General features: G+C 48.0%; 1 protein-coding gene across 1 annotated transcript in view; it reads left to right on the top strand.

Moving 5' to 3' along the window:
* The window catches only part of HPSE2 (heparanase 2 (inactive)), a 112602-nt gene that overhangs the window by 50434 nt on the left and 35966 nt on the right, over positions 1-26202 (top strand). The window contains exons 4-5 of the mRNA XM_050898905.1: positions 23482-23655; positions 24218-24389. Of these exons, the coding sequence (XP_050754862.1) occupies positions 23482-23655; positions 24218-24389 (346 nt within the window). The remainder of the gene's footprint in view (positions 1-23481; positions 23656-24217; positions 24390-26202) is intronic.

The following is a 26202-nucleotide window of genomic DNA, read 5'->3' as shown; positions in this document are numbered from 1 at the left end:
CATTGTAATCTTATTGCTTCCTTTAATTAAAAGTCATGCTAGAAATTAAAATTGCTGCTCTGTCCCTGCTGACCCTCATGACTTTAAAATCACATCTTTGTGTCCCAGGTGCCTCCCTGTGCTGCTGAGGAAGAGCTGTGTCAGGGACCCTAAGGGGCTGCTCTATCCCTGGCCCTTACACCCTCTCTGTATAAAAGATGCACATAAAACCAGCCCTGTATCTCTTTTGTTTGTTTGGTTTGGTTTGGTTTTTTTTTTTAATTGCATGGTGCTTGACCTCTGCTTTGAAATGAGGAAGGCACACAGCTCTGCTACTCTGTGACTAACTGATTTCACACCTGTTTCTTGAGTGGCTTTTTTAGGAGGTCCAAGAGAACCTGTAAAAGCTTTTGTGTTGGTAATAAGCTCCTGGTGACCCCTGAATCTTAGACACTCTCTCTGCTCTCATGTTATTTATTAAGCAGCTCAGGCTAACCTTTTCCAGAAAAGATGCTTCTCATAACCTGCCAATTCATGTTACTTGCTTAATGACTAAGTCCTTGCAATTAAGTGGGGGATTGGCCTGAGTTAAGTTGGAAAGTGCTGTGAAATAAAAGATGCACAGAAATGATAATAACACCATAGCACCCTGGGGTGTAGCCTGGGCGGAGAGGGGACCCCCAATTTCCGTGCAGCATGGACAGAGCAGTGTGCTTGCAGACCGTCTGACATGACTTCTCTGGGATGTAGGGCAGGTGCAGTTAGTGGTGGAGAGCCTTGGGGTCTGGTTTACCACTAAGCAGGGCTTAAGTGACACATTATTTCATTAACCTGCCTGACCTCATTGATTTACAGTGGAAGGGCACAGGTATGAAATAACTAAATGCATTGTCATTTAAAGATCAGGTTTGCCCTGGAGGTCGCAGTATCTGGGGGGTCTGAGTCTGGCTCATCAGTCACTGCCACTCTCCCAGGACTGAAATGCAGCATCTTGGATTCTCCTGTTCTTCAAACTGCTACTCACAGCAGAAATCGGTGATTTGGTCCTCCTCTAACTTCTTACCCGCATTTGCCCAGCCCTGGTTCCCTTGGGTGGGCACTGGAATATCATAATATGTGTCATATCATGTTGTGCATGACCATGTGGAGATCTGTCCATTTTTCTCTCCCCTTAGCTCTGGTTCCATCTAACATTTCTGCTCTACACCATCATGAGACAGGGATAACTGAGCGAGTTATAAATCACCATCTGCTGTGGGAGTTGTGAAGTGTGTATTTTAATGTCCAAGAATCCCATCTCAAGTATGATGTTCACATGTTGACAGCTCATGATGGTCCATTTGTTCCAGCTGCCCCATGTCTGAGGCTCCCAAACCCTTACATCACTGCTTGCACCCTGTCCCAGGAAACATTTAACCCTTCACTGAGTGGACAGCAGTATAAAAGTGGATCTGGTGCACATGTTTTCCATTTAAGAAAAAACTAAAAATTCTCATGCTTTTTGCTATTGAGTAAAATTCCAATTACTGAGTTCAGTGAAGGTGGCTCTGGGAGATACCTGGCTTTGGCTATGCAGGAGGGTAGCCTAGATGATGTGATGACCTTTTTGGACTTCATATGGACTGAGTTTTTTTTCAAGGATCGTTTTCTGTGCATTGATGTGTGAATCACACGCATGACCAGGAATGGCACTTTGGATGTTGCTATAACCGGAGATCTTGACACACAACAGGACAGAGTTTGGTGCAATCTCCAAGCTCCCCTGGCTTTTCCTTGCGTCTGAGAGTTGTTCCCCTTTACCTCTTCCTCCCTGGGCTCTCCATGCACCAGCTGCAGCATGTGTCTACTGAACACATTCAGTTTGCTATTTTGCCTGGATGTGCGCAGGTGGGAGGAGTGCAGGGTGCTCCGCAGGGTGCCGAGAGGTATTGGCTCGCCATGTGGAGGGAGTACCCCGCTGCAGGAGCCTTCAGAAATTTGGTCGGTTTAGTGTATCAAAAAGAAGACCAAAAAGTTACCCGATTTGTGTGTTCTCAGGAAAAAAATATATAATCTGCTGCAGAGTCTCTTAATCTAACGGCTAAAGGCAGAACAAGGATCAGGGGCTGAAAGCCAAAACCAAAGAATTCCGATTAGAAATGGGACACAAATATTTAGCCGGCTGCATAAACTACCCAAGAAAAAAAAAAAAAAGAAAAAAGTGACTTCTCTTCTTCATCTTGTAATGCTTTATATTCAGTCTGGATGCCTTTATAGAAAATACACTTCAGCCAAATTTGAGTTATTTGGCTCAGCACATGGATAAGTGGGTGAAATATTATAGTGTGCGATGTACAAGAGGTCAGACAAGGTGATCTGATGGTTCCTCTGGCTTTAGAGCCTCTAAGAAGTTTTAGCGTGGCCGGAAGGATGGGGCCAGTTAAGGTGTGAGGCTGCGACTCCATCTGTGCTCTCCTGGGACTAGCACAGGGTCTGCGTGAGACCCTGCCTCTTGTTCCTCTGATCTCAGGAGAGGATGCTCTGAAGAGAAGCTAAAGCTTATGAGTTTGGAAGCCATATATAAAACTGAATTCCCATGTTCTTTTTTTTCTTTTTTTTTTTTTTTTTTTTTGCAACCAGCACTTAAGCCATGCGTGATCCAGCCCACATATGAGTTTGAAATGTTCCATCGTGTTTTCATTATTTGTTTAAAAATGGGAATTGTCAAGATCTCTTTTGCTTTAATTACCTGATGCTACAGGGCTTCAAAGCGCCTTTTTACACTCTCCAGAACGTGCCCTTGGGATGGGACGAGTCTGTGTTCTGCAGCAGATGCTTTCAGAAGAAAGTTGTTGGCATGAGTGGCTGAAAATAGAAGCTTGTTTACAAGGCTGGTTTTGCATTATCAGCTGTAGTGCTCCAATAATTAAGGCTGTGAACTTAATTAGCTCAACACTCCATAATTCTCTTCTGCCTCTCTAGGGGCTTGTCTGCATACAGCTCTGTACTGCTTCAGCTTGTGCCGCGAACATCTTTATCCCAGGGCTGCTGCGTTCACATGAATACCACCGTAACTGCCATGAATCCCGTGCTCCGTTTTTGAGTACACAAACCTTCCATAGGGCTTTCTGGAGAGCCCATCCCTGGATTATTTGACTGCTTTTATTAAAACCATACAGGCAGAAGTACTGATCTCTACTGAAGCATCAGCAGAACTGAATGATGCCATTGTTACTACTGATTGAAAGGGTGCTTTTACACTGGCTTCAAGCTTGTGTCTGTTCTTAAGTGGAAAAAGTTTCTTAATGCTGAATAATGTAGTAACGTTTCTGGCCAGCACAGTCTTTCTGATAATGAAACATTGCCACATGCTTGAGAACGGACTGGGGCTGCTGCTTTCACCTCTCCCATCTGGGTTAGGTGTCTTCTGAGCAGGACCTGACCCTGGGCAGGGGACGGCATTGTCTCCAGCCACGACCTGAAATGGCCCATTCCCCAGTGACTCCACCGCAGTGCGCCCGAGCATGTCCCGTGGCAGAGACCACCCCGTCCCTGGGCATCGTCTCCTGTGTATTTCCTGATCCTCGGAGCCAACCCGTGCACAACTGGGAGATGTTTTCCTTCTCGAGTGCGTGAGCTTCAGCTGTTCCGACTATCCTGTGTGTGCATCCTTCCTGTTTGGACAGATACTTGATATATACACCTCAAATGGAAAGGGCTGGACGTGATTAAAACACACAGTCCAACCACAGGCATCCTTTTTTCACTCAATGCCCACCCCCCTAAGCAAACCTGAGGGGTTGTAAAGATATTTGGAGTTTATTGTGCGAAACATTGAGTAATTCTTTAACTGTTTTAGATGCAGAGGGACAGATGCAAGGTGCTGCGTGCTGGCATGCTGTGCCTGCCTGTATCATGGCTGAGACTTGCTATGCTTATGCTGAGGTACTTTCTGTTTCTGCAGGAATATCTTGGCATAAAAAAGTCAAACCTTCCTGATTTATTTCGAGTTAAATTAAAGTTGGTATGTAAACTGATTAGCTTTATCAAAATACTTACATTTTTTAAATTCTCTGAACTCCCAGGATAACTGATGTTCCAAGTTATTAACATGTAACATTAACATTTCCCCTTAATTACAAGGCTGTGATGAAAGCCTCTCTCCCAGCGAGTGCGTAGATCTGAAATCAGCAATGGTTCCTGGCACATGATTAACAGCTCTGAATCAAGGCAGGATGGTTCCCTTGGAAATACCGGCTCTGCCAAGGGTGATGGCATTCCCGCGGTGTATCCGACCTCACTGTTGCTCACATACAAGCGCAAAACCATATTTGTTTTACTCTTTTAAGAACAGTGCTTGCATAGCTCGAATGCCTTGAAAGTCAAGGTAAAAGCAAATCTTGGTGTGCTGGTTTTCACGAGCCCTGTTGTTAAACGGTTACGTATGACGTGGCTGGCAGAACATCAGCAGCTAAAGCAAAAGCACTCATACTCACTTCTTTCTCATCCTTGTTCATACCGTGCAGTCTTTCTGCTGCACGCTGCCTTTCGGCACAAAGCTGGGCTACGCAGCATTGTCCCCATCAGTACGGTGGGGAATGGGACTATGGATTTATCTTCCACGTTGTCTTTCATTCTGGTTCCTGAATACTCCAGTGAGTTAATTGCTAGCAGAGGGAGAGGGTAGGGAAGAGCCATATGCAACAGAGGAAAGGGATATTTTCAGCTGGGACTGAGACAAAGACACAAGCTGTGAAGAGCGGTGATACAGACACACAACTTTCTGGCCTTGCAATGGGGAACGTTTCTGATGGGACCATGAAACTGCGGGGCTGGCTCGCCAAGCAGAGCCAAGGGGGCAGGTCTAGAGCTGTTATGCTAGATAGCATAAAGGCAAAACTTGCCGAACGTATAATGAATAATTTATGATGTAACCCTCGCAGAAACGGAGCCCCTCCATTTTGTGAAACAGAATGTCCTCTAGAAAATACTTGCACTTAGCTAATACACGCAGATTCAAGGAAATTCTTTCAGGAGGGTTTGAGTCTAATAAAATGGGAATGTGTGACCTGGCCTGCACCATTATTTGCCCAGTTTTATCCTTTTGTTATTATTTCCAAATGTGGAATTTTCATTCTTCTACAATTCTGCAGGTGAAGCTAGGCCAAGAAAAAACAACGGTCTCCTGTGATTACAGGGAGCACCTATTAAGGCTGTAATGAGGCTAGCAACGCAGGCCAGCATCCAGAACGGCACGTGTTCCTGGGGGGTTGTGGAAATGTCCCCGCCAGCACCCAGGAGCCCAGTCCCCGCATGGGTGAAGAGGTGCTGGCTGGAGCGGTGGAACCCCTGCAGGGCTGGGCAACGTTCGCTCTCAGCCCTTCTCTATGAGCAGATGAGTTGCCTCGGCCAAAAGAACGCAGCGTTTGGCTCCGATGTTTTGGGATACAACAGCTTACAGATGGTACCGTCCCCTCCTCTTCCAGGACGTAAATCCTCTGGGACGGAGGCTGTGCCATCTCTACGTGCTCGCGTTGGAGTGTCGGTCCTTGCATGACGTGGAAGACGGAGCTGTTGTAAGCACATCACTGGCAAGCTCTGGGTCTTTTCTGTTCTAATATTTATGATTTTACCTACCAAAAGAGCTCCTTTTAAAAAATGTGAATGTTCCTACTTCTGCCTGCCAGATATTACAACTGGGAGAGCTGGATCCTTCAAGTGTGTCCTTGTTTCTAGTTATAAAACCAAATTTGGACAGCAACATATAATATCTGCAAAGGGTTTTATGTTGGCTTTATGGCACAGACATGGCGGGTCCTGGTGCCTGGTGTTAACCGGTGGTCGGTGGGGCTGTGGGCTGCAGCAGAGCTGCTGCTAGCACAGTGTGGGGACACCGTGGCTGCAGGACGAGGAGCAATCAGGATGAATGCAATGACTATTTCCCAGAATGTAAACAGCCTCGCAGCTTAATGGCTCTATTTACGTTGCAGAGATCAGGAAACACACTTTGTTATTTTAGTCTGAATAAGCTCATGCAGATGGAAAGCAGAAGCAACGTGTTTGGAGTTTCTGGTGTTCTCTGACAAGCCAGGTTGCACATGAGTGTGCTAACCTTGCTTTTGAAAAGCGCTTGATTTTTATCAGCTTGTTTACCAAACCGTCACAACAACGCATAAAACCACAGAAGACTCACATGCTGATATGAGAAATATGCGTGTTCTTGGTAGTGAAAGAGGGATAGGAGCTTTCTGCTCTTTGTTAAATGCGGTAACAAGCCATTTTTTTTCTACAAACCGCGGAGCGAGCTGTCGAGCAGGGAGCTGGGGCGAGAGGAAGATGTTCCACGCGACAAATTGCTCTCCTCTCCCGCCACCTCCAGCCCCCGCAGATGCGCGGGGTGGGTTTCGTTAAGTTGCTCAAGAAAAGCCATTTGTATCATATCGTTTACCGGCGCCAGCGAGTCCCCTGTTCCCTCCCAGCCGGAGGCTTGCCGTGCCGGTGGGCCGGCTCTCTGCGAGCTGGTGTTGCGGCTGTGGGAGCCGAACGAGTTAAGCTGTGCTTGCCGTTCCAAGTGGGAGCGAAGAGCCATTGCAAAATGTTTTTCCCCCTGTTGGCTCTGCGTGTTGTTTTAAAATTAAATTGGTTCTGGTTAGCAAACAAGAACAGGACGGCAAAATCAAATTTTCTGAGGAATGTTGTGAATCCTGTGTGAAAAATAAACCCCAAAATGTTTTTTCCCTCCTGCACTCTTTGGCTTGCCTTCATCCCCTCTTTGCCTGCCATCCCTCCCTCTCTGCTCCCGCCGCGGACGTGTCAGTGGGTGGCAAGGCTGGTGTCCTTATGCCGAGGTGTTGTGGTGAGCAGCAGTCAGAGTTAATGGGAGCTGGGACGTCGTGGCTTGGCCAATAAATTTATTTCTTTTTCCTTTCTACTTATTGTCCTGCATCTTCTTTTCTTGCTCCTTTGTTCTCGCTGTCCTCCCAGACCATGCTTTGCCTGAGGGACATAGTTGCTCCCTGTCCGGCAGGTGAATGCTGTGCAGGTCCAGAGAGTACCTCAGACACATAGAGGACACAGTATTAATTTTAGAGGCAGAATTGGACCTACGAAGTATAATTTAGCCTCACGCAGATGACTACCACCGGCCATCTGCAACACTTCAGTCTCAATGGAGTCCAGCACAGACTCTGCATTGGAGAGCTACACCCACATAGGGCTCTGTGATGGACAATACAGATTTCTCCCTGTCTGCTTCTATCTTCGTTATTTATTTATTTATGTGCAGATGGAAAATCTTTGACACGAATTGGCACTCCTTAGATTCTGTTCCTCTGGAAAGCTTCTGCAGTTCTTAAAAGCTTCTCCTCCATTTGGTCAGCCCTGCAGGCACTCACTGTGCACTTCATAAGTCATTTCTCTAGTCATTGCCTGAGTATTTGTGTCAAGTCTTCTTGGATCTTTATTTATAATTTGGCGTGAGTCTGTTCTGAGGGCTCAGCAGACTCTCGCTGTTTTGTGCGAACTAGGACATCTTGCTCTCAGACCTTTAGATGGGACAGCAGGTTACTCCAAGTTGAGTTTAGTCATACTCGTGGTGCATGTGAAGTGCTGGGGCTATTGTTATTTACTGGCTTTTGCTATTGCTTTTATTCAGGAAGTAAGACTCCTGATGCCTTGCATGCTTGGTGCCCTGTGCCACCGATTCCTGGAGACCGGGAGTGTACCCTAGGATGTGTCATGGCGTGGTTGCTGCTCTCGCGCTCTTCTCCAGGCATCACCTCTTGGCCGTTGCTGGAGATGGGAGGCTCAAATGGTCCTCCAGCATGATGTGGAGCAACCACATGGGCTCACCTGACTGGAGAAGATGTACAGGGTCAGACAACAGGTCTAAGAGAAGAATAAATGCCTCTGGGGAGGCAGCATAGGTCTGCAGAAACCTTGCGTCCAGGTGGCACGTGAGGATGGGTGCCTTGTCCCTGTGAGCAGTGTTTTCTGGAGCAGGGCTGTGCGTTGTACCCCATGTCTGGAACAGGGCTGTGGCTGTCGTGGGCAGCCAGGGAGCACTCCTCCCTTGCCATCAGACCATTAGAATAAATAAAACAGCTCCACTTATGCTGGATGAAATCAAGTCTTCTGGACTGTGGCCTAAACACGGTCAACAGCTCCTCTGGGCCCTCAAGCTGCCAATAGCTTGCACCTCCTAGCGAGTCTGTCCTTGGGAAGAAGCCATTAGAGGCTAAGGAAATTTTGCAGATCTCCATCCTTCGAGAAGTGGGAAATCATCACTGATAGGACTTGCAGCACCTCTTGTGTCAAGGAACGGGATACGCAGGAAACGCACTGATTAGAACTCAGCTCTCAGTGCAATGCCCCAGATGATACCCTCCTGGAGCATGGTTATCAACAGCATTGCCAAAACTCCTCCAGGGCACTGCAGAGGCTGGGTTTACCTTCTGCTCAGGCCTTGTGGTGATTAGATTGTACTTGAGTGAAGTGCCATCAGCAAGCTAATGAGGTTTTCCAGGCCCCTCTGATAGTTACGTGCTTATGTTGCATTTGTCATGCCAGGACTTGTGTGCGCTGGGGTGCCAGTAAAGTTCACCAGAAAGAAATCACAATCAACTAGGGCCCGAAGGATCAGTTCGATAAACCTCTCCCCGCTGCTGCCACCTCTTCTAACAAAAGTGCTGGATATGTGACTTCTTGATTGGATGGCCAAAAGTGCTCTAGAAAGATGTAGTTATCTGTTTCTACACACGTGCACACAAAATAATTCGCATTCCTCCCTAAATCGCTGTAGATATCTACTTCTTCATAGCCATAAGTCTTTGTGATCAAAGCTGTTGTGTTGCACACCAGTGCACCACCACCAGGTCTGGTTGCTGCTGCTGGGAAGAGGCTGGGGCTGCCTGAGTTTGCTGCCACTACTGCCTTCATCCTGGGCACCCTCTGTCTCTCTCCGTTTCCTCTCCAGGAGGTGCTCCTGGTGCCTGACTTGTCCTCCTGGTGTCCAGCCTCTCACCCTGTTTGTCCCCTTGGTGCTGATATAGCACAAGAGCATGTGGAAACTCGGGTCAGTGGTTGCAAACCTGGTTTGAGTGTTTATAATTTTATCCTATCATCTCTCTTTAAATGGGAATTCCTTATGCTAAGGTTTCAGACTGAGGGCTTGAGGAGATGACCTGAAATCTGAGTGAGAATCTGTTGAGTCATTTCTGAGTGCTGTGAGCATAAATACATTTCTCAATTCTGAAAGTGTAACATTTATCTGCTGTACAATAATGCACAACCAGCCTCATTTTGCGGGATCAGGCTTCCAACATCCACAGCCCTCAGCAATAAATGGAGCAAGGTCATTGCTAAGCTGGAAAGTAAATGCTTTTGAAGCATTTCCTCCCAGGACAAGACCTAGTCTTTTCTTCCAACTGCTAAGACTTTCCTTCCCGCTCAGAGCAAGCCCATAATCTTTCTCAGATACGGAAACGTTCCTGTTCTCTGCTGTCAAAAGCTTTCAGCCCTCCTTTTTTGTCTCCCTTTAATCTTCCCCAGCATGCCATGGTGTGTTCATCTGCCTTTCGCTGGGCTCACCTTTTCTTGCACTTCCCTCTTCTAATGCTGCCTACATGGTTCCCATTTACCGAAGGTGGGAGCCAGTGGGCATATCCCAAATGCGATCTGAGGGGATGGGATTCTCAGGTGGAATTATTTAATTAGAGACTGCCAAGCAGTTTTGGGGGAATTTATTTTAATAAGTTGATTTTAATATTTTCCATGCATTTATTTTTCAGTGGAGATTATGCCATATCCAGAAAGATAACTATTTACTTAACCAGTGAGATACATTCAGTTAAACCCTGAGAAATTGTGCTGCTTTAGATCAACTTTTATCCCCAAGAATTGTCTCAGAAGGCTGTCTCCTCTGGCTGGGGGCAGAATCCCTTTCAGAGGCTTAACGGTGGTTATTTGTTTAGCTGAGTAAGTTTAAAAATCTGACAAGTACATTGCAAAAATCTCAGATCCCTCTCCCAGAAGGCAAGCCAATGACACCATTAGCTTAATCCAGCACCTCATATACTCAATTTTAATACAACTCTTTAGCTCCAGAATATGATGTATTTTCAGTTGAAGGATTTGTGTTCCAGTAGTAAGAGGGGAGAAGGAGGGAGGGCAGTGCTGTAGGTCACTCAGCAGTTGGGTACACAGATGTATTAAAAAACATGCAGAGGGTCTCTCCGGAAAAGAGCTAACATCTGACATCTAAATCCATTCATTGATTGGAGTAACTCACAGCAGAGCCTTTTGCTGCCTGTTTAGCTGGGTCCCACATACCACGAGTGAGCTGTGCTCTCATCTGCCTCTTCTGCCTACGTGGCTTCCTGCATTTTTGACAGCCACCTCTAGGCACGATATGCTTAACGGATGATATTTGGAGCTACTGTCCTGGCAGGCTGTGCGAGCGCCCCTCTCCATCTCCACAGCGACCAAGGATGTGCTAACTAATGCGGAGGAGTTGTGCTGGCAGCAGCGGCTGCAGAGTAACTGTTGTGAAATTTAACATGCATCCCATCCAAGTCCGTATATCTGCAGCGTTGCTCTCCAGGGCTGGGCTGCCTTTGGGTTGTTCTCCAGGAAGATAAAGAGGTATAGAGCTCCTACAGAGTTCACCTGAGCCCCTTTGGGTGCTTACTTCACAAGGAGTCATGCCTGTTCTTCCCTGCTCACCTTAAAAGGATAAAGAAAAATAGTTCAGATGGTGACATCTCCATTGCAGTAAAGCTGGAGGAGATGCATTCTCCTGAAATGCTGGCAAGCAGTGAGGGGAAGCTGAGGGTTATCGGGGATGCATGGGATCTGTGTCCAGGGGAATAAAGCAGTAAGTACACTTCCAGTATATCAGGAGTAAAACCATTTCAGCAAAGTGCAGCATTCTTGCAAGAGGGCATGCTGATAATGGCAAAATTCTGGGTGACAATGCAGAAAAAGTATTTGTTGAATATATATGAATCTTCTGTATTTGACAAAACAATCTGACATAGATTTCATAGTGATAACTGAGCACTTTTGTGGTTTAGGTTTCCTAAGTGGTCTTTCATCTGTTCCTTCCCTCTTCAGGTCTGTTTCTGTTTCACGCTTAAAATTAATGTAATTAACAGCCATGTCACAGTTAATTGTTTCTATGAAAACTAAAGAGCTGTCTCTATGTCAATATGTTGTTTACTCTTTTGCACTGAGTTATGGATTAGTATTTTCCTCTTTCTCCCTCTTATTTGTATGTATTTGCAGGGTATTTTCCTGCTGTTCTTTCTGCTGCTCTCTCCCCTGGACCCACAGCACAGCTGTTGCCTCTCCATGTCTCACTGGTTGGGAAATGCTGTCTTAAACTCCCTTCCCCAGAGATCCTCTTGACCTGTGCCCTGAATTTGTTCAAATTTGCTTTTTTTTAAAATACATTATCTTTAATCCGTTGTTCTTGTTCCTTTACTGCCTTAAATTGCTGAACTTTATGGTTTTGTAACCACTTGCACTCAAATCTACTTCCAGTTTTGGACTATTAATCAACTCTCTGTATCAATAATATCCAAGTAATAAACATCTCCTCCCCTGCTACTTTCCCTTCTCCAGAGCAACTTTTCCCAACGCATTCAGCAGCTTGGTGTGTCTGGGACTTGCCCTGCTCTGTCTTTACCAGATGCCAAGGTAATTAAAATTATGTGTTCCTACCAACTCCAATTATTTGGCTGTTTCAGTCAGATGCTCAAAAAGGCGTCATCCTTGTCCTATTTCTGATTAATGGAGCTCTGTGGGACATCTCGTGTGCTCCTTGTCTCTTTCTCTGTCCCTGGGGACATGCACAGAGTTTGTTTCTCACCTCTTCTTGAACTCCAAAGTATTCTTCATACAAAAAACCCCCTTCCTATTTCCTTCTTCTGTTTCCTAAACAAGTTACATCTTCTCATGTCAGTATTCCCCTCCAATGATGTCTTTCCATGAAGCATGTGTGAGGCTAAATGTTGTAATTGTGTATGAGGTCTTTAAAGTCATCTTGTTTATTCCCTGCTCTCCTGGCATTTATGTGCAGACATATAATATGATCAGAAGGCTGCCCTGTTATTCTCACTCAGAGATTTTCTCTAAGCCTACTGCAATTTCCCTTTACCTTAGCCATATCCCAAGCCTTCAGTTGGTTTTAGGACACCCGCTAGCTTTTGTGAGTGACCCCATTCAGACCTAGTTTCCAGTCCTCTCACTAGGTTGGAGAGGTACCAACCATCTTCACCCAGATGCTACTTTTTCCAGCATCCTCTCTCTGCAGAAGGCCATCTTGCCCGAGCAGCAGTGCTGGGCTGTCAGCAGCAGGCACTCGAGCATGGCTCTGCGGCTGGTACAGAGGAGCAGGAGTCTGAGCAGACCTGTCCTCCCTCAGCACATCAATATTGTTTCATGAGATCCTAAATGTCACATATAGCAGCAGTTTGTTGATATAGCTTGGTAAGACTTGTAGGACAGCAAAGAGCTGCAGAATTGATTGGAAGCTTGGAACAACTCGCATTACTGTGAAGATACTGAAGACCTGCAACAAATGCTGCTTAATGAAAGTGTATTTAGAGGAGGCTTGATCTTAATCTTGAGCTATCCACAGGGAACAAAAACCTAGCAGGCAGGGACATAGCAAGATCCAGTCACTGGAAGGCCAAAACAGGTAAGTTTGGACTAGAAGCCAGGTGTCTATTTTGACCACGGACATTAAATAACTGCAAAATTTTATGTGGGGATAGGCTGATTTCCATACTTGCAGCAAATTTTAAGCTGGCGGTGGATACCTTTACAAAAGATCTGATCTGTCCTGCTGAGGGACTGAGTTTGACTCCTGCACTCCTTGTGTGCATCCCGGGCTGCATGGTGCAGGACATCAGGCTAATGACGCTGGCCGTTTCCAGCCATTTGTCTGTGCCTCCGAAATCAGGTTCAGACTCCACCCTGTGTGCTTTGGTACAAGATTCCCCCAAAGATTAGCTGGGGAGAGCTCCTGCCAAACCGGGTCCCTCCAGCTGAGCCGTATCTGCAAGCCCAGAGGAGCAGGAAGAGCCAGGGCCAGTTCCTTCAAATATTTTACAGATTAAGACCAGGGTCTGGGATCTGTGGGAAGTCAGTGGAGTTCACAGACCCCAGCGGGTTGTGGTCCTTGCTGCAGCGCTAGCAATCTGCGCCAATAATTGCCATCTTCCTCATCCGCCTAGCTTGGTCGTTCGCTATCGTGTTCAAATGCAATGACCCTCGGCAGTGTGGACAAGCCTTCTGACATTATTTGAGTGCAGCTGGAGGCATCTACTTTAGCCTTGAAAATGCCTCTTTCTTGGCAGTGCTTTGTGTTTATTATAATACTGTCTGTAATGTGCAAAAGTACATTTCTGTTTTAACTTCCTTCTTTATGTACTGAAGAGTGTGGTTTTAATTAAGGATTTCAGATTGAAACATTTCCGGTTTTATGCATTGTTTTTTGGTTGGGTTTTTTTTTTTTAGGACAGTTTTCAGTTAAAATGTTTTAGAGTTTTGAAAAATACCAGATGCCCAGCTCACAAAGTGTGCGAAGAGCCCTAGTCACTCCCTCTTCCTCCCAGGGAAATCAGCTGCTCCGCCGAGCGGGAACAGCCAGGGACGGCCGATGGCGAGAATGGGGTCAGCAGGCAGGAGAGGATGGGCCGGGATTGGGATTGGCGGTTTGCAGCAGCACGCCATGACTGTGGCTCCTTGCACGATAGAAAACGTTGACTCAGACTTGTAAAATGAAGCACCTGATTTTTGTGGATTCTGGGTTTACCCCCCAAATAGCTAGGGATTGTAAGAGGAGATGGGCAGATCCTTGCTTAACGGCAGAGCGTCTCTGTTGCAGCGCCTGCTGGCGAGGGGCGTCAGACGTGCCCCTGCCATCCCTGGCCACTGGCTGCACAGGAAAGCGAGGTCAACTCAAAAAACTTGTAAAATAAATCAGTTATTTTGCTGCACATCAACTGCCGTTAAAAGGAAAAATAAAAACAAGCCAGATTTTACCTCTCCTGGTAGTAGAAGAGCTTAAAAATATCCTATAAAGGCACCCAAAATTTTTGAAAACAGCAGGCAATGAAAATTACGTTAAAACCAGGTTTCTCAAGGCAGTCCCATGATTTTTGGGAGTTTGACTCATGATTTTTGAATGTTGGGGTTTAGCAATGCTGAAGTCCTCAGTTTGAATTTGTTCCCCATGTGGTATTTCAGCTTCCTCGGATGACTGATCAGTGTCACTCTCCTCCGGAGCAGCAAGAGACCTGGGGGGCGGGAGGTAGAGAGGTCCAGTACAAGGCGCTGCGCCTTCTGCGGCTCCGGGGATGCTGTTGGGTGGGTCTGGCTCGCATCCCTGCGTGAGGCTTTTCTGAATCAAGCCATGTGTCTGCCACGTGACGGCAGTTCAGGCAGCAATAAACGGAGTATGGGAGCTGCCGGCTGGGCTGAAGGGAATCGGTGAGCTAGATGCACAGCTTACCCGGGTTAAGCATTTTACTGAGATTAAAAGAACATGTTAAAAACATGCTTCGTACCTGTACATCTTTCATTCCAGTTTAGCCACACAGCATGTGCACATGGTGTTGCTCAGCCCGAGCTGCCCAGCTCACTTTTTGCAGAAAAGCGCTGAAAACATCCGTCCTCTTGCTGCAGCGTTAGCACTTCAGGTGCTGTCGAGAAAAAGTAGTTATAAAGAAAACCTCTGCCTTGCAACTGTGGCACCATGAAAGAATGATGAGGATGCAGCTTGCCTGAGCAGCAAGTGATGCACAGGGGATGGGTCCCCATGACAGCTGCTGTCATCTGCCCTGCAGGCACTGCCCCACAGTTGGCAGGAGGAGGTGAGTGTGGGGACAGGCCTGGTACCTGCCCTTGTGTCTTCTCGCTCTGCCTCGTGTTACAGTGTACGGCTGTACAGCAAGCTACGGTGTTGTCTTGTACACATCTGTATGGGTTTGGGCTGCATCGGGTTTCCCATGGCTGGGAGGTGAGACTCAGTCAGAGGAGGACATCCCCCTCCATGTGGCTTCCTTGGCTGGGGAGCAGCACCGTGCAGGGATCAAGTCACCTCTGCTCCCTAGCAGCGCAGAAATGGCTCACATTTGCGCCTCAAGCCAGCTTTAAACCATATAAATCACCATTCCCCCCACCCGTGGGTAACGCTCTGCAGCTGCCCAGGTACCCCTGCCTCAAAGCCCCCTGTCCTGATGTGATCCACAGCCCCGTCCTCCCCACGAGGCGGCCAGGGAGGGCATTCGGTCCTCCCATCAGCCGTCCCAGTCCATCTCCAGCTGCCTGCCTATTTGGGAGCTTGCAGATTGCCGAGTGCTTGAAGAGCTGACCACTTCTTGCCTATTTGGGAATGCTTTTAAATTGTTCCAGAAACTGCTGTTTGTTGATAAATCAGGGCGATTGCAGAGAAGTGTTTTAGCTAAACTGTGTAAAAGAAGGAATGAGCTGCAGCGCAGCACTGCCAGCTGTCATTGGATTTAGAAACACACATCATAGATTTTGTTGCTTTTCAGACAGCCGCGCTTATAGCTGCTCTTATAGCCATATAAAACAGTCATTCTGTCAGCAAACGGTCTGGCAGCGGAGCTGGGTTATATCTGCAGCTGTGTTCCCAAGCCTGGTAGGTTCACTTCCTCCACGTGCATAGGTAAAGCCCAGAGGAAGGTGGCTTTGTGGCATGGGCTGTAACCTGGCCCCAATGTCATAGCTCTGCACAGGGTAAAGAGCAAAACGCCGGGCTGTGCCCACTGCCTGTGCAGGGGATGGTGCTGACAGGGCTTGTCTTCAGCACCCCTGGTCGTTAGGAATGGGTAGTTGCTGCCCTGAGAGGGTGTTTTGGGGGGTTTTACCCTGTCTGCAGTTGCTGCTCAAGAGTCTGGCTAGCTGGAGGTCAGATTGACAAACCATAGCTTGTTATAGCAGCACTCACAGCGATCAGGCTCTGTGGTCCATCCTATTTGGACTTTAGAGCTAAAGCTGAAAGTCCCAGTGACCAGAATTAGATTTTAAAGAATTTCCTCAAAGGAAGGGAGATAGTGCTGATTTATCAAATTTGAAGCTTTTCACAGGATCAATATTGCTTTCGATAAAACCTTGTCCAGGAAGGGTTTCCTACGTAACAGACCAACTTTAAATGCCCACTCAAAGTAGTATTTGAATATTTTATACATATTTTATTTGCATTCCTTTATACAAAGTGGAACAACTTCAAGCAAGCTAGCCTAGCTGCGTCAGGAGGCTACTCCACGAGTGAGCTACAAGAGCAGGAGCGAGTTATTGCTGCGCACGCTGTTTCACACTAATCCCTTGTGCACGCAGTGCCAGTGAGAAGTAACTGCAACACGGGCTATCGCCGTCTCTCGGTGGGATGAGCTGCCTCCCGCAGAGGCCCCAAAGATGCCAAGTGGTGCAGGCACTGCAGAGCAGTGAGGATGCTGATGAGCTGTACCCGTGTTTTCTCTGGAGCAGTTTCCGTGGCTCAAGCCCAGTGATCTCGGGTGGCCAACAAAGGTGCGCAAGAGCAGGTGGTGCTCACAGTCTTATTTTCTCTTGCTCTGTTCTTCTGCTCTGCTCAAACCTGTAGCCCTCTCCCCGCCCACCTCCATTTCCCTCTGAAACTTTAGAAGATGCTGGATTCATCCTGATCCAAAAGGAAAAATGTCTTAAGTTATACAGCAGAAGAAAACAGCTTTCTTAGCTGTAATGTGATCTTGGTTCCTTCCCAGGCACCAGGCTGGAGCAGAGGGTTTGGAAATTGCCCCTCTGGCCATTATCTGAGCTTTACAGCATTTGGAGATTGAACCCAGATCCCACATCTCTTCTGAAGCTCCATGTCAATTTACACTTGTTCCTAGAAACCATTACTGTCCTGTGAGCTCTTTACCATGCGAGGATTGAAAACAGAGCTATTGTGCTCATTTGAGCTCTTTTTTTGCATGAAAGCAGAACTCAGGGCTCATTCCTTTTTCTCACCATCTGAGGATTAAGCCCAATCCCGACTGTTATCCGACCTCGATACCATTTACACACTGAACCCAATGCCTACGGCTTTTATCTGAGCCCTTACAGCATTTGGAAGCGGGCCATGCCCCTTGTCTGGTATCAAAAGCATTATATTAATTTGGGATTCATTCCACAAAATGAGGCTGTCAGCCAGACTCCTTAGCAATTGGATATTGAACCCAGACCTCGTGGTTGTCTTCCAAGTTATATGCCAGCTGGGAACTCAGCCCACAATCCATGGCTGCCAGCCAAGCTCCTTATTGGCAAGAGATTGACACCAAGCCCCCAGACTGCTATTTCTGTACGGTGGTGTTAAGGACTAAACCTAGCTCACGTGGTCAGCATAATCACCTCTGCATTGGCAGTGAAATGAAAAATCTAGTTAAAGACTTGAATGAATATTGAGGGTCGATGTTCAGCTGCTTAAAGACCAGGGATGATGACAACAATTCCCTTGGAACAAGGCCCCCTCGATACTCCGGGGGAATAGTGCCAGATCCCCCATCTGTCATCCAGCTGGATATAAAATCCAGGTTCTCATTAACACACAGTGCGCAGCATTTCTTTACTGGCTGGCAGTATTAAGGCCAGTTCCTCCAACTTTCAGGTATTCTTCAGATGGGATTAAACTAGATCCCTTTTCTATAGCACCGTTAGGCTCTGCCAAAGCACTTCTTGTCACTCAGAGCAGACCTCCAACGCTGCACCTTGCCTTGGGAAGCGCCTCCTGCGCACAGCACGCCCCCAGCCTTTGCTCCCCCATAGAGCAATAAGGAAGCCTGGGAGGTAAATAAGAGCAAGGGACGGTTCTGCACATCTCCATCCTCTTTGGGGGAAATCGGGAGCCTGACCAGGTAGAGGGAGCATTTCAGGTGAAACTTGTGTCTGAGGCGAGCAAACTTTTCCCTCCTGCCAGCAATTTTGCCTGAGAATTCTTCAGCGTCTTTACATGGTGTGGTTTTACTGCATAGGAAAATGCTTCAGAAGACTGAATTAAAACCAAACAGCTTCCCAGCTGGGATGGTCATCATTAGAATGCAATTTCCAGCAACTGTGTGGGTTTCTTGGTAGCCTCGAAATCTTTAAAATTCTCATTAAGCAGCAACTTTGAAGGAATGGCTTAGCATGCAGCTAGAATAGGAAAATCTTCCCATGATCCAGTGGATCAAGCTGGATGTTGTAGTACGTACGGACAGTGTGGGATGTTGCTTTTCCTCTGAACTTGCAGTGATGATGAAGGCTACTCTTTGGTGCTGTAACTGTGCAAATTGTGGATGGGGGGGTTCTGATTTCCTTGTCTGAAACCCTACCGTGACTGGGGATGGAATCCATGGGAAGATTTCAAGCCAGTTTTGCAGACCCGTCCCGCGGGTCTGGAGTTACTCTGATTGCCTGTTGCATAGCTTCTGATTCATATTTATTTGCTAAGAAAACATTAAGTCCTTGCCACACGCATGTGGTTTTACGAGGACTTTCAGCCCAAGAAAGTCAGTGCAAATGGGATTCAGCTGACCATGGTGGCAATTTGTTTGTAAATAAATTTTCCACGTACCCGCTTGTTCTTCTGTAAGTGGGAATACCTTTCTCTTTCCATTCATTGCTCTCGCCAGCCATCTTACTCATCCCTTGTCTGAACACTCTGTACTGCCCTTTCTGCCCCTCCCTGTAATGCTCTCTTTGGGCTTCTCTTTGCTCTTTGCCAGGTCTTTCCCAACCCCTTCCCTCTGCTATCTCCTGTGGGATGCTTGAGGGGCAGGGGCTGCTGCTGGCACCAGGAGCTGTTTGCAGGGACTCTCCAGGCATTGCTCAGAATTTATGGGGAATGCAGAGTCGAGCAACACCCATGATTAGTTGAAATCATTATTTCTAGAACTGCATTTCTTTGCTTTATTAACAGAAGGGTTCATCTGTTGTGCATTTGCTTGGTCTCTCAGCTAACCTGCGGATTTGGGGAGCACGGTGTGTGCTGCCCGCTCCGTGCTCAGCTCTCACCCCGTCCTCCTCTGCACTGGCACGCGCTGTACGTGCAAGAGACGGACGTGGTGAACGGTGGGGATAGAGGGAGAACAGGCTCTTCTTTCCTGTCCTCCTGGTTGACTTCCCAGAGTTACAAAAGCCCCCGGCACGCTGTGCCATGCCCCACCACCCCTCAGCCCACTGGCTGATCTCAGCCTCCGTCTCAGCGTGCACATGAATTTCCACTCTTCGTGCTAAACCCTGCCAAAGCAAAATTCCTGAAGCAGAACAAAAAATGTGGAAGACTTTCAAACCCAGAGATTATTGAACTGTCCCTCTTACCAAATGGCAGTCAATACTATGTTCTTTAAAGTCTCTAGTATAATGTTTAATTCAGTAACTACAACTGGAAAGTCTTTCCAATTATTTTAAACTGCCAGAGACGTTTTAATGTGCCTCAGATTTTGTGTTGGCATGCCACAGAGTTAAGTGCCATCCATCTTTCAGAGAACTTTAAAATTTAGCCTCGTATAAAAAGGAGAAAAATGGGAAAGGATCCCAAAGGATGTACTTGTCCCATGAACCCCACCACCATTTGTGGCCTCACGGACACCTTCTCCTACATTTTGAAATTGTCTCCCTCTGTGCAGGGTGAGAGATCCATGCAAACAGCCAAAATCTTTAATTCCTGTGCAGAGCTTCAGCTGAGGGCAGGATCGCGAGCAGATCTTCACTGGCGGCCACCCAGCCACGCATTGTCGGGTGGTATTCACTCTCCAGATGCGTTCAAGCCTCTGCAACCGAGGATATAAAAGGTTGAGAAAGCCGAAATATCTTCTGATTTCTTTTTTGTGCCAGGGCCATGGAGCCTGTCTCTGCCTACTGCTGCTGTTAGTCCCAAACCTACCAAGGCAGATGCCCGTCCCTGCTGAAACCTGCCAGCAAGCACTGCTGCTGGGTGCGAGGGAACGGAACGTGTAGCTTTGCTGCCTTGGTTAGCCTTGCTCCAACTACGTGAACATTAGTAAGTGGCAGAAGCTGACTCTCAGCATCCTTGCAGTTTAATTATGTTTTTTTTTCGCTTTGTTCCTTCTCCCTGAGCTCAGTGGCACATGAGTGCTGAGTGTGTGCATCTCTGCACCGGGCAGAGGGGGAGATGGGGCAGGGAGAACGATTTATAAATCCAGTTCTGCTCTATTAAGATTCATTCTGGTACAACAATGGCTTTTTCTATTAAAATGCTTTGTGAAAGCCTTGCCTAATGTTAGCTGGGGAAAGGTTAAACTCCTGCAAGATTTTCTGTGTTTGAAGAAAAAACAGTGCAATTATCCAGAATTCAAAGTGAGTTTTAGCCAGCTGTTAATAATACTGCGATTCTTCATGTTCTCATTACTCAGAAGTAATACGGCCATCCCTAGTCATGGCAGTAAAATATTTACAGCATTCTCTTTTGGCCCTGTTTGTACTTATGGAGGGCTGGACATCACTCAAGGTCTTCTAAATATGCTTCTTTTTGTGCTTTAGCCACCCATGACAGTGCTCTTCTCATCTGACTGCAGCTGTCTGCAACGGAGACATCCAGTTTAAGGCGGTCATCTCAGGAGGGGTCAGACATGCCCTTTAACCACTAACAGTTGGGCATCTTGTGCAAACTGGTCATCAAGGCTCTGCTAGAGTCACTGGAGAGACTGGTGCTTCCAGGTTCACACTATCCCAAGACAGCTGCCAAGGAGGAAGGAGATAAGTGGACTTGATACCTGATACTCTTGACACCAAGAGTGCTCATATTAACAATCTGATTTGATGCAGAGATAGGTTCATTAGTAGTTTTCTGCTCTTTGTGGCCTCATTGCAGTCTGCAGGTCGGTTTGTGTGCTGGGAGACCACTGGAAACATGCAGGAGCAACCCCCAGACATCTGTGTGTTTCTCCTAGCTCTCTCCCCTGATCGCTGAGGTTTCCAGCTTGGAAAGTCATGGCAGAACATGAAATACACGTGGCATCTCTGTGTCCAGGCGCACAGAAACAAAATAAGTGTCATGGGGAAAATATAATTTCACAGTGGCAGGCCCTGCACTGGGATAAACAGACGGCTTGTTTCCTCTGGTGGATGCATGGAAAATCAATTCCTAGTCCTCTGCAGAGGCTCCTAAACATGAACCAAATCCCCTCCTGTAGTACTTAAGAACTACAACTGTTTTGCGCCAGTGAAAAAGGTTTCATTTCTAGCAGGGGAACTGCAGATAACACCTTTTTGCTATCTTCATGTTGTCATTAGGTGTCTATCTTACCCTCTTTATATGAGTCTCATTTCAAGTGCAGCTTTTTGCCTGGAGGTCTGAAGTAAATGAGTATTAAGTAACTGTATCTGTCTCTAATTCACTAAACATCCAGAAAAACAGCTAATGTGCCTGAACCAGTGGGATGAATACATTAGATTAATCCAGCTACTTTTCACTCAAACAACCAGTAGCGTTTAGAAAAAGGTTGTGAAAGGGATTAGGAATTTCTTTTCCACATTTTTCCTTTCTTTTGCTTTCCATGACTTTGCTGCATTCCATTAAACATTAGCTATTCAGTTAGCTTATTTCCTTGACCCTCCTTAAAACATTACTTTTAAAATAAGTTTATTCTTCTCAGACCTCAGAGCTGGCTCCATATTCACCGAGGCTTTCAGTGACCAGGAAAGGCGACAGAATGAACGCAGACGTACAGGCTGTGAGCCGCTTATCCCAACTGGAGCGAGCAGCTCCCGGCTGTCACCGGTGTCTCACCTGCACCTCGGTTGGGCAGTGTGGGTACAAGGAGTCTCGGAGCATCACCCCTGGGCTTAGAGCAATTCCCTGAGCAGGCAGTCGCTTCCTCTCCATCCCCTTCGGCTCCCTTGGCCATGGTGGTGCACGCTATCACCTTAGTGCCATGGCAAGTCTGTATGTATCCTCCACTCCTTTATACCTGTCTTTATTGGAAATGTGTAAAAAGACCCAGGGCAGGCTGCCTAGACCCTTCCGTTTAACAACAAATTACTGGTAGCTGCTCTTGGTGTGCGTATTTCTCACTGCAGTTCAGTCTACATCAGGGTCACCTCACTTTCTGGAGGGAATATCATGTGCAATCATGTCAAAAGCCTTAAAAACCACCAAGGTATAAGACCTAAATGGCTGCTTTGCTGCCCGCAAGCCCTGCTCTCCTGTCAGTAGATTGCTTCAGTGTGATTTGTTCTTGACACATTGCTGTGGCTGTTGATCATCTCCTTATATTTTCTAAGTGCTGACAAGCAGCTTGATTATTTGTCCAAGTATTTTTCTGGGACCTGAAGCTGGTCTGCCTACTCTGTAATTCCCCCGCTCCTTCTTCCCCTCTTCTGAAAGCGGAGCCCTCAGTCTGCCCTCCCCAGCCCCCTGGAACCTCCCCAGCCCCAGTGGCTCCTCACAGTTCAGTGGTTGCCTCTCTGAGGCTGCTTCAGGAAGCTCGACGAGTGTCCTGGGATGCAGTTCAACAGGCAGGGATGATTGAAAACACCACAGTTATCTAACTATTCTCTAACCAGATCTCCTCCTGCTGTTGCGTGAGTTTGTATCCTGCTAACACTGGCATTAGCTTTGTCAGGCATTTGATTGGTTTTGAGTTTTTAGGGAAGATTGAAGCAAAAAAAGGCATTAAGCATTTTGGCTCTCCCAGCAGCGCACTGTGCTAATGTCACTCCTCCCTGAATAGTGGGGTCAGCTCTTTCTTTGGTCTCTCTTTTTGCTGCTGGCTGGTGCCCCACTGCTCATCAAGGCCACAGTACAGCCAAGGAGATGCCAGCTGGGGAGCTTTGGGGCCAGCAGGTCGGACACGAATCCCGCAAAGACCCCAGCGTCCCAGAAGGGCCACCCCAGCAGCAGGGCTTGGCCAGGCTGTCACCAGGCAGGGAGCTCACCTCTCTCCCCGAGCTCAAGGGGTGGCACGAAGTTCCTCTCTTTGTGTGCAGAGCAGAGGTTAGCCGGGTGCGTGGTGCATGCCTGGGAGGCTCTACTTGATTATTGCTGGGGCTTGGTTACTGCACAGGGGGCTGTGGGAGCAGAGAGCAGGCTGTGGTGGTGTGCAGGAGAGGTGGGCGTGAGCTGGCAGCCCTGGTGTGGTGGTTTCCTCCTCTGCTCCCCAGGCACTGCAAGGATCTGCTCTGAAAGAGATGCAAGGCAGGATAAGCACAGGAAAGGCTGAACTTTCCTTGCCAAGAGCAGATGAAAAGAGATGTTATAAAGTCACTTGTCTCTGGTAACATGGCCCCTAGCTCTGACACAGTGGTGGAGGGCATCCAAGTTTCATGCTGGAAGGAGATGAGCCCACACCTGGAATCCTATCCCAGTTTCAAAGGTCAGGTGCATTTCTGTGGTTACAGATATCGCAGGGATGGCATTTGACCCTGGCTCATCCTACACAGAAGGCGAGGTCTGATGGACAGCAGGATCATTTGAACCTCCCTGGAACTAGCTTTCATTTGAATTACAAGCTGTTTTTTGTTTCTTCCCAGCCAGGTCTCTAGACAAACTCTATAACTTTGCTGACTGCTCTGGCCTTCACCTGATCTTTGCACTGAATGCTTTGCGCCGAAATCCCAACAACTCCTGGAACAGCTCCAACGCCCTCAGCCTGCTGAAGTACAGTGCCAGCAAGAAGTACAACATCTCCTGGGAGCTGGGCAATGGTGAGTGTGGGAACAGGAGAGTGATGGGAATGCAGCTCGCTGTAGGAGAAAGGTGTTCCCTTTTGGAAGAGGATATTTGCAGATCCTAGAATGCTTTGCCAGTGTAGTTTCAGACGGATTTAAAGGCCTCTGCTGTAAGGCAGTACCATCTCTAAGATGGACCTGGCATGTGTTAGCCCCTTAGCTGGACGTTTCCATCAGTTGGTATTAAGCACATGAAATGTTTCTGCCCCGGCTGCTGGGCACAGCCGGTCCTGGGGTGGCCAGACCAGCAGCTGTATGGACTTGTATGGTGGCTGCAGTGCGGACAGGAGCATGGCACTAAGGTGCAGGTCCTTCACCTGGCATACAGCAAAAGGGCTGCGGGAGGAGATGCTGGCACAGGAGAGCAAGTGATGGCCCTCATCCATTCCTCAGAGGCTCCTTCTGCTGCTCCGCAGAGCAGGCAGGCAGCTCGGCGGAGCTCAAGCTGTGCGACAGCGTGAGCTGTGTGTCTCTCTCCGGAAGCGTGGATGAAGGAGTGGAGCTGGCAAGCCTTGCTTGTCTATTTTTATTTTCCCAGAGCCCAATAACTATCGGACCCTGATCGGCCGCTCGGTGAACGGCAGCCAGCTGGGGAAGGACTACATCCAGCTGAGAAGCCTGCTGCAGCTTATCCGCACTTATTCCAGAGCAAACCTCTATGGGCCAAACATTGGGAGGCCCAGAAAGAACGTCATCGCTCTCCTGGAAGGGTAAGTGATGTTGCTTTGATCAAGAAGAGATCAGAAATCTCTCCTGAGATTGATGCCCTTTGCCGCAGGTAGACTTGCTCTTTGGCTTCCCAATGTCCAACAGCTGCTAGGACAGCAAGGCTCTGTGTGGCTCGGCCACCACAGTACTAGGGGCTTGGGGACATGGTTGTCTGTGCTGCTAAACTTCTGCAGAGGTCCCTGGTGGGATTTTGGGCTAGGCTGATTAACAGTCTCCCAAGTATTCCCAGCATTTCCCAATTATAGGCAGACTGAGGTGCCCACCTTGTTGGGATGTGAAGATAACGCAGTAGTGTGGATGCAGGCTCCTGCATGTCTATGGGCTGCAGGGCCAGGAGGTGGGTCCTGGCACCGCTTACCGGCGTAGATGTTGTCTCACAGTCCTCCTGGACAAATTGCTTTGCTCTTCCCATTTGGTGACGACTTCTCCCTGTGCTTTCTCCATCTGTGCAGAGGAAGAACCTGTAGAAACTTTCTTCACTGGCCAAGCCCTCTGCTCCCTCCTAGGAGAATTGGCATGTCTCTAGTTTGGGGAGGCCAGAGGTGGAGAAGGAATGGTGACAGTGAGGGACACAGACACCTGGAGGTGACATTGGACAGCTACAGGAACCAGGGAGGTGTGGGAGCCTGCTGGCAGCAGGAATTGGGACTGTGCTGCTCGAAGACCGTGCAGCAGAGGGGAAATTCCCTGCAGGACTGTAAACAGAAACTCCAGTGCAGAGGGCTGGGCAGGGGGAGGTGTGGAAGGGACTCTGCTGGGAGCAAAGCTGGGTCTAGCATTCATTAACATCTGCATGAATGATCTGGCAGAAACAATAAACAGCACACTGATGCAGTCCCTGGCGAGGCGGGGAGGGAGCCAGGGCCAGATTCTCAGCTCTGCTGCAGCAGCACAAAGAGACCATAAAGCTGGTTGAACCAGCTGCGACGCCAGCATCCCTCCTGCTGACGAAAGTGGGGGAGTAGCCCCTGCGCCCACACCGCAGCTGCCGCCGATGCTGCGTGAGCGCATTGCTTGCCGGAGCCCCCGCGTTTGGTACGGCGCGGTGAAAGCGGCGCGGGGGCAGTTACAAAATGTTGTAGTAGCCTTGATCAGCAGGAAATCTATTAGCGCCGAGAGGAACAGGCTGAGTAAGGAAAACAACAGGGATGAGAGCCAAGAAGCTCTTAGAGAAAGGGAAGTCCTACTGCTGCGTTTGCCCTTCATGCACCGCAGCCGGGTCCCAGGGAAGAGGGGTTGGAAGAGCCCAGTCACACGGCCAGGGTGGTCCGGTGGCTCTGTGTTGCTGGAGCTGTGCTTTGACTGACGGCAACCCCGGGAGCAAGGCTGTAGCATACAATCTGGTGGACAGGATGGCAGAAACACCATCTGAATGAAAGCAAAGGCAGGTAAGAGCTAGGGTTTGAACAGCCCTGGTGATGGGATGGTGGGGGCTCTCCAGACCCCCACACTGGTCTGAAAGAGCTGTAACGAGCATGCCTGCTCTCCAAGCTATATGCTATTTCTCTGCTGCCATCCCTGCCTGCCAGGGTGACGCTGGTCCACAGGCGCTCAAAGTGATTTCTCTCTCCCATGGAGAAACCTTGTGTCCTGCACTCCAAACCCTGGTGTCTGCAGCTCACGGCAAGTGGCACGTGCCTGTATGGCCTTACAGCCCATGGGGTTCTGTGAGAAAAGAGCTGCTTGTCTTTCCACATAAAGACCCCGTTATTACCAGGCAGGGTGTAAAGAGGAGGAACAAGTCTGATTACACAAAGACAAAGGGTTAAACGCTCACTTGCAGTATTTGGAAAT

The sequence above is a fragment of the Gymnogyps californianus genome, chromosome 6 (genome assembly GCF_018139145.2).
Source record: "Gymnogyps californianus isolate 813 chromosome 6, ASM1813914v2, whole genome shotgun sequence".
In the NCBI taxonomy this organism is placed as follows: Eukaryota; Metazoa; Chordata; class Aves; order Accipitriformes; family Cathartidae; genus Gymnogyps; species Gymnogyps californianus.
Note: the sequence above shows the minus strand (reverse complement) of the source record. Positions and strands in the feature narration are given on the sequence as shown.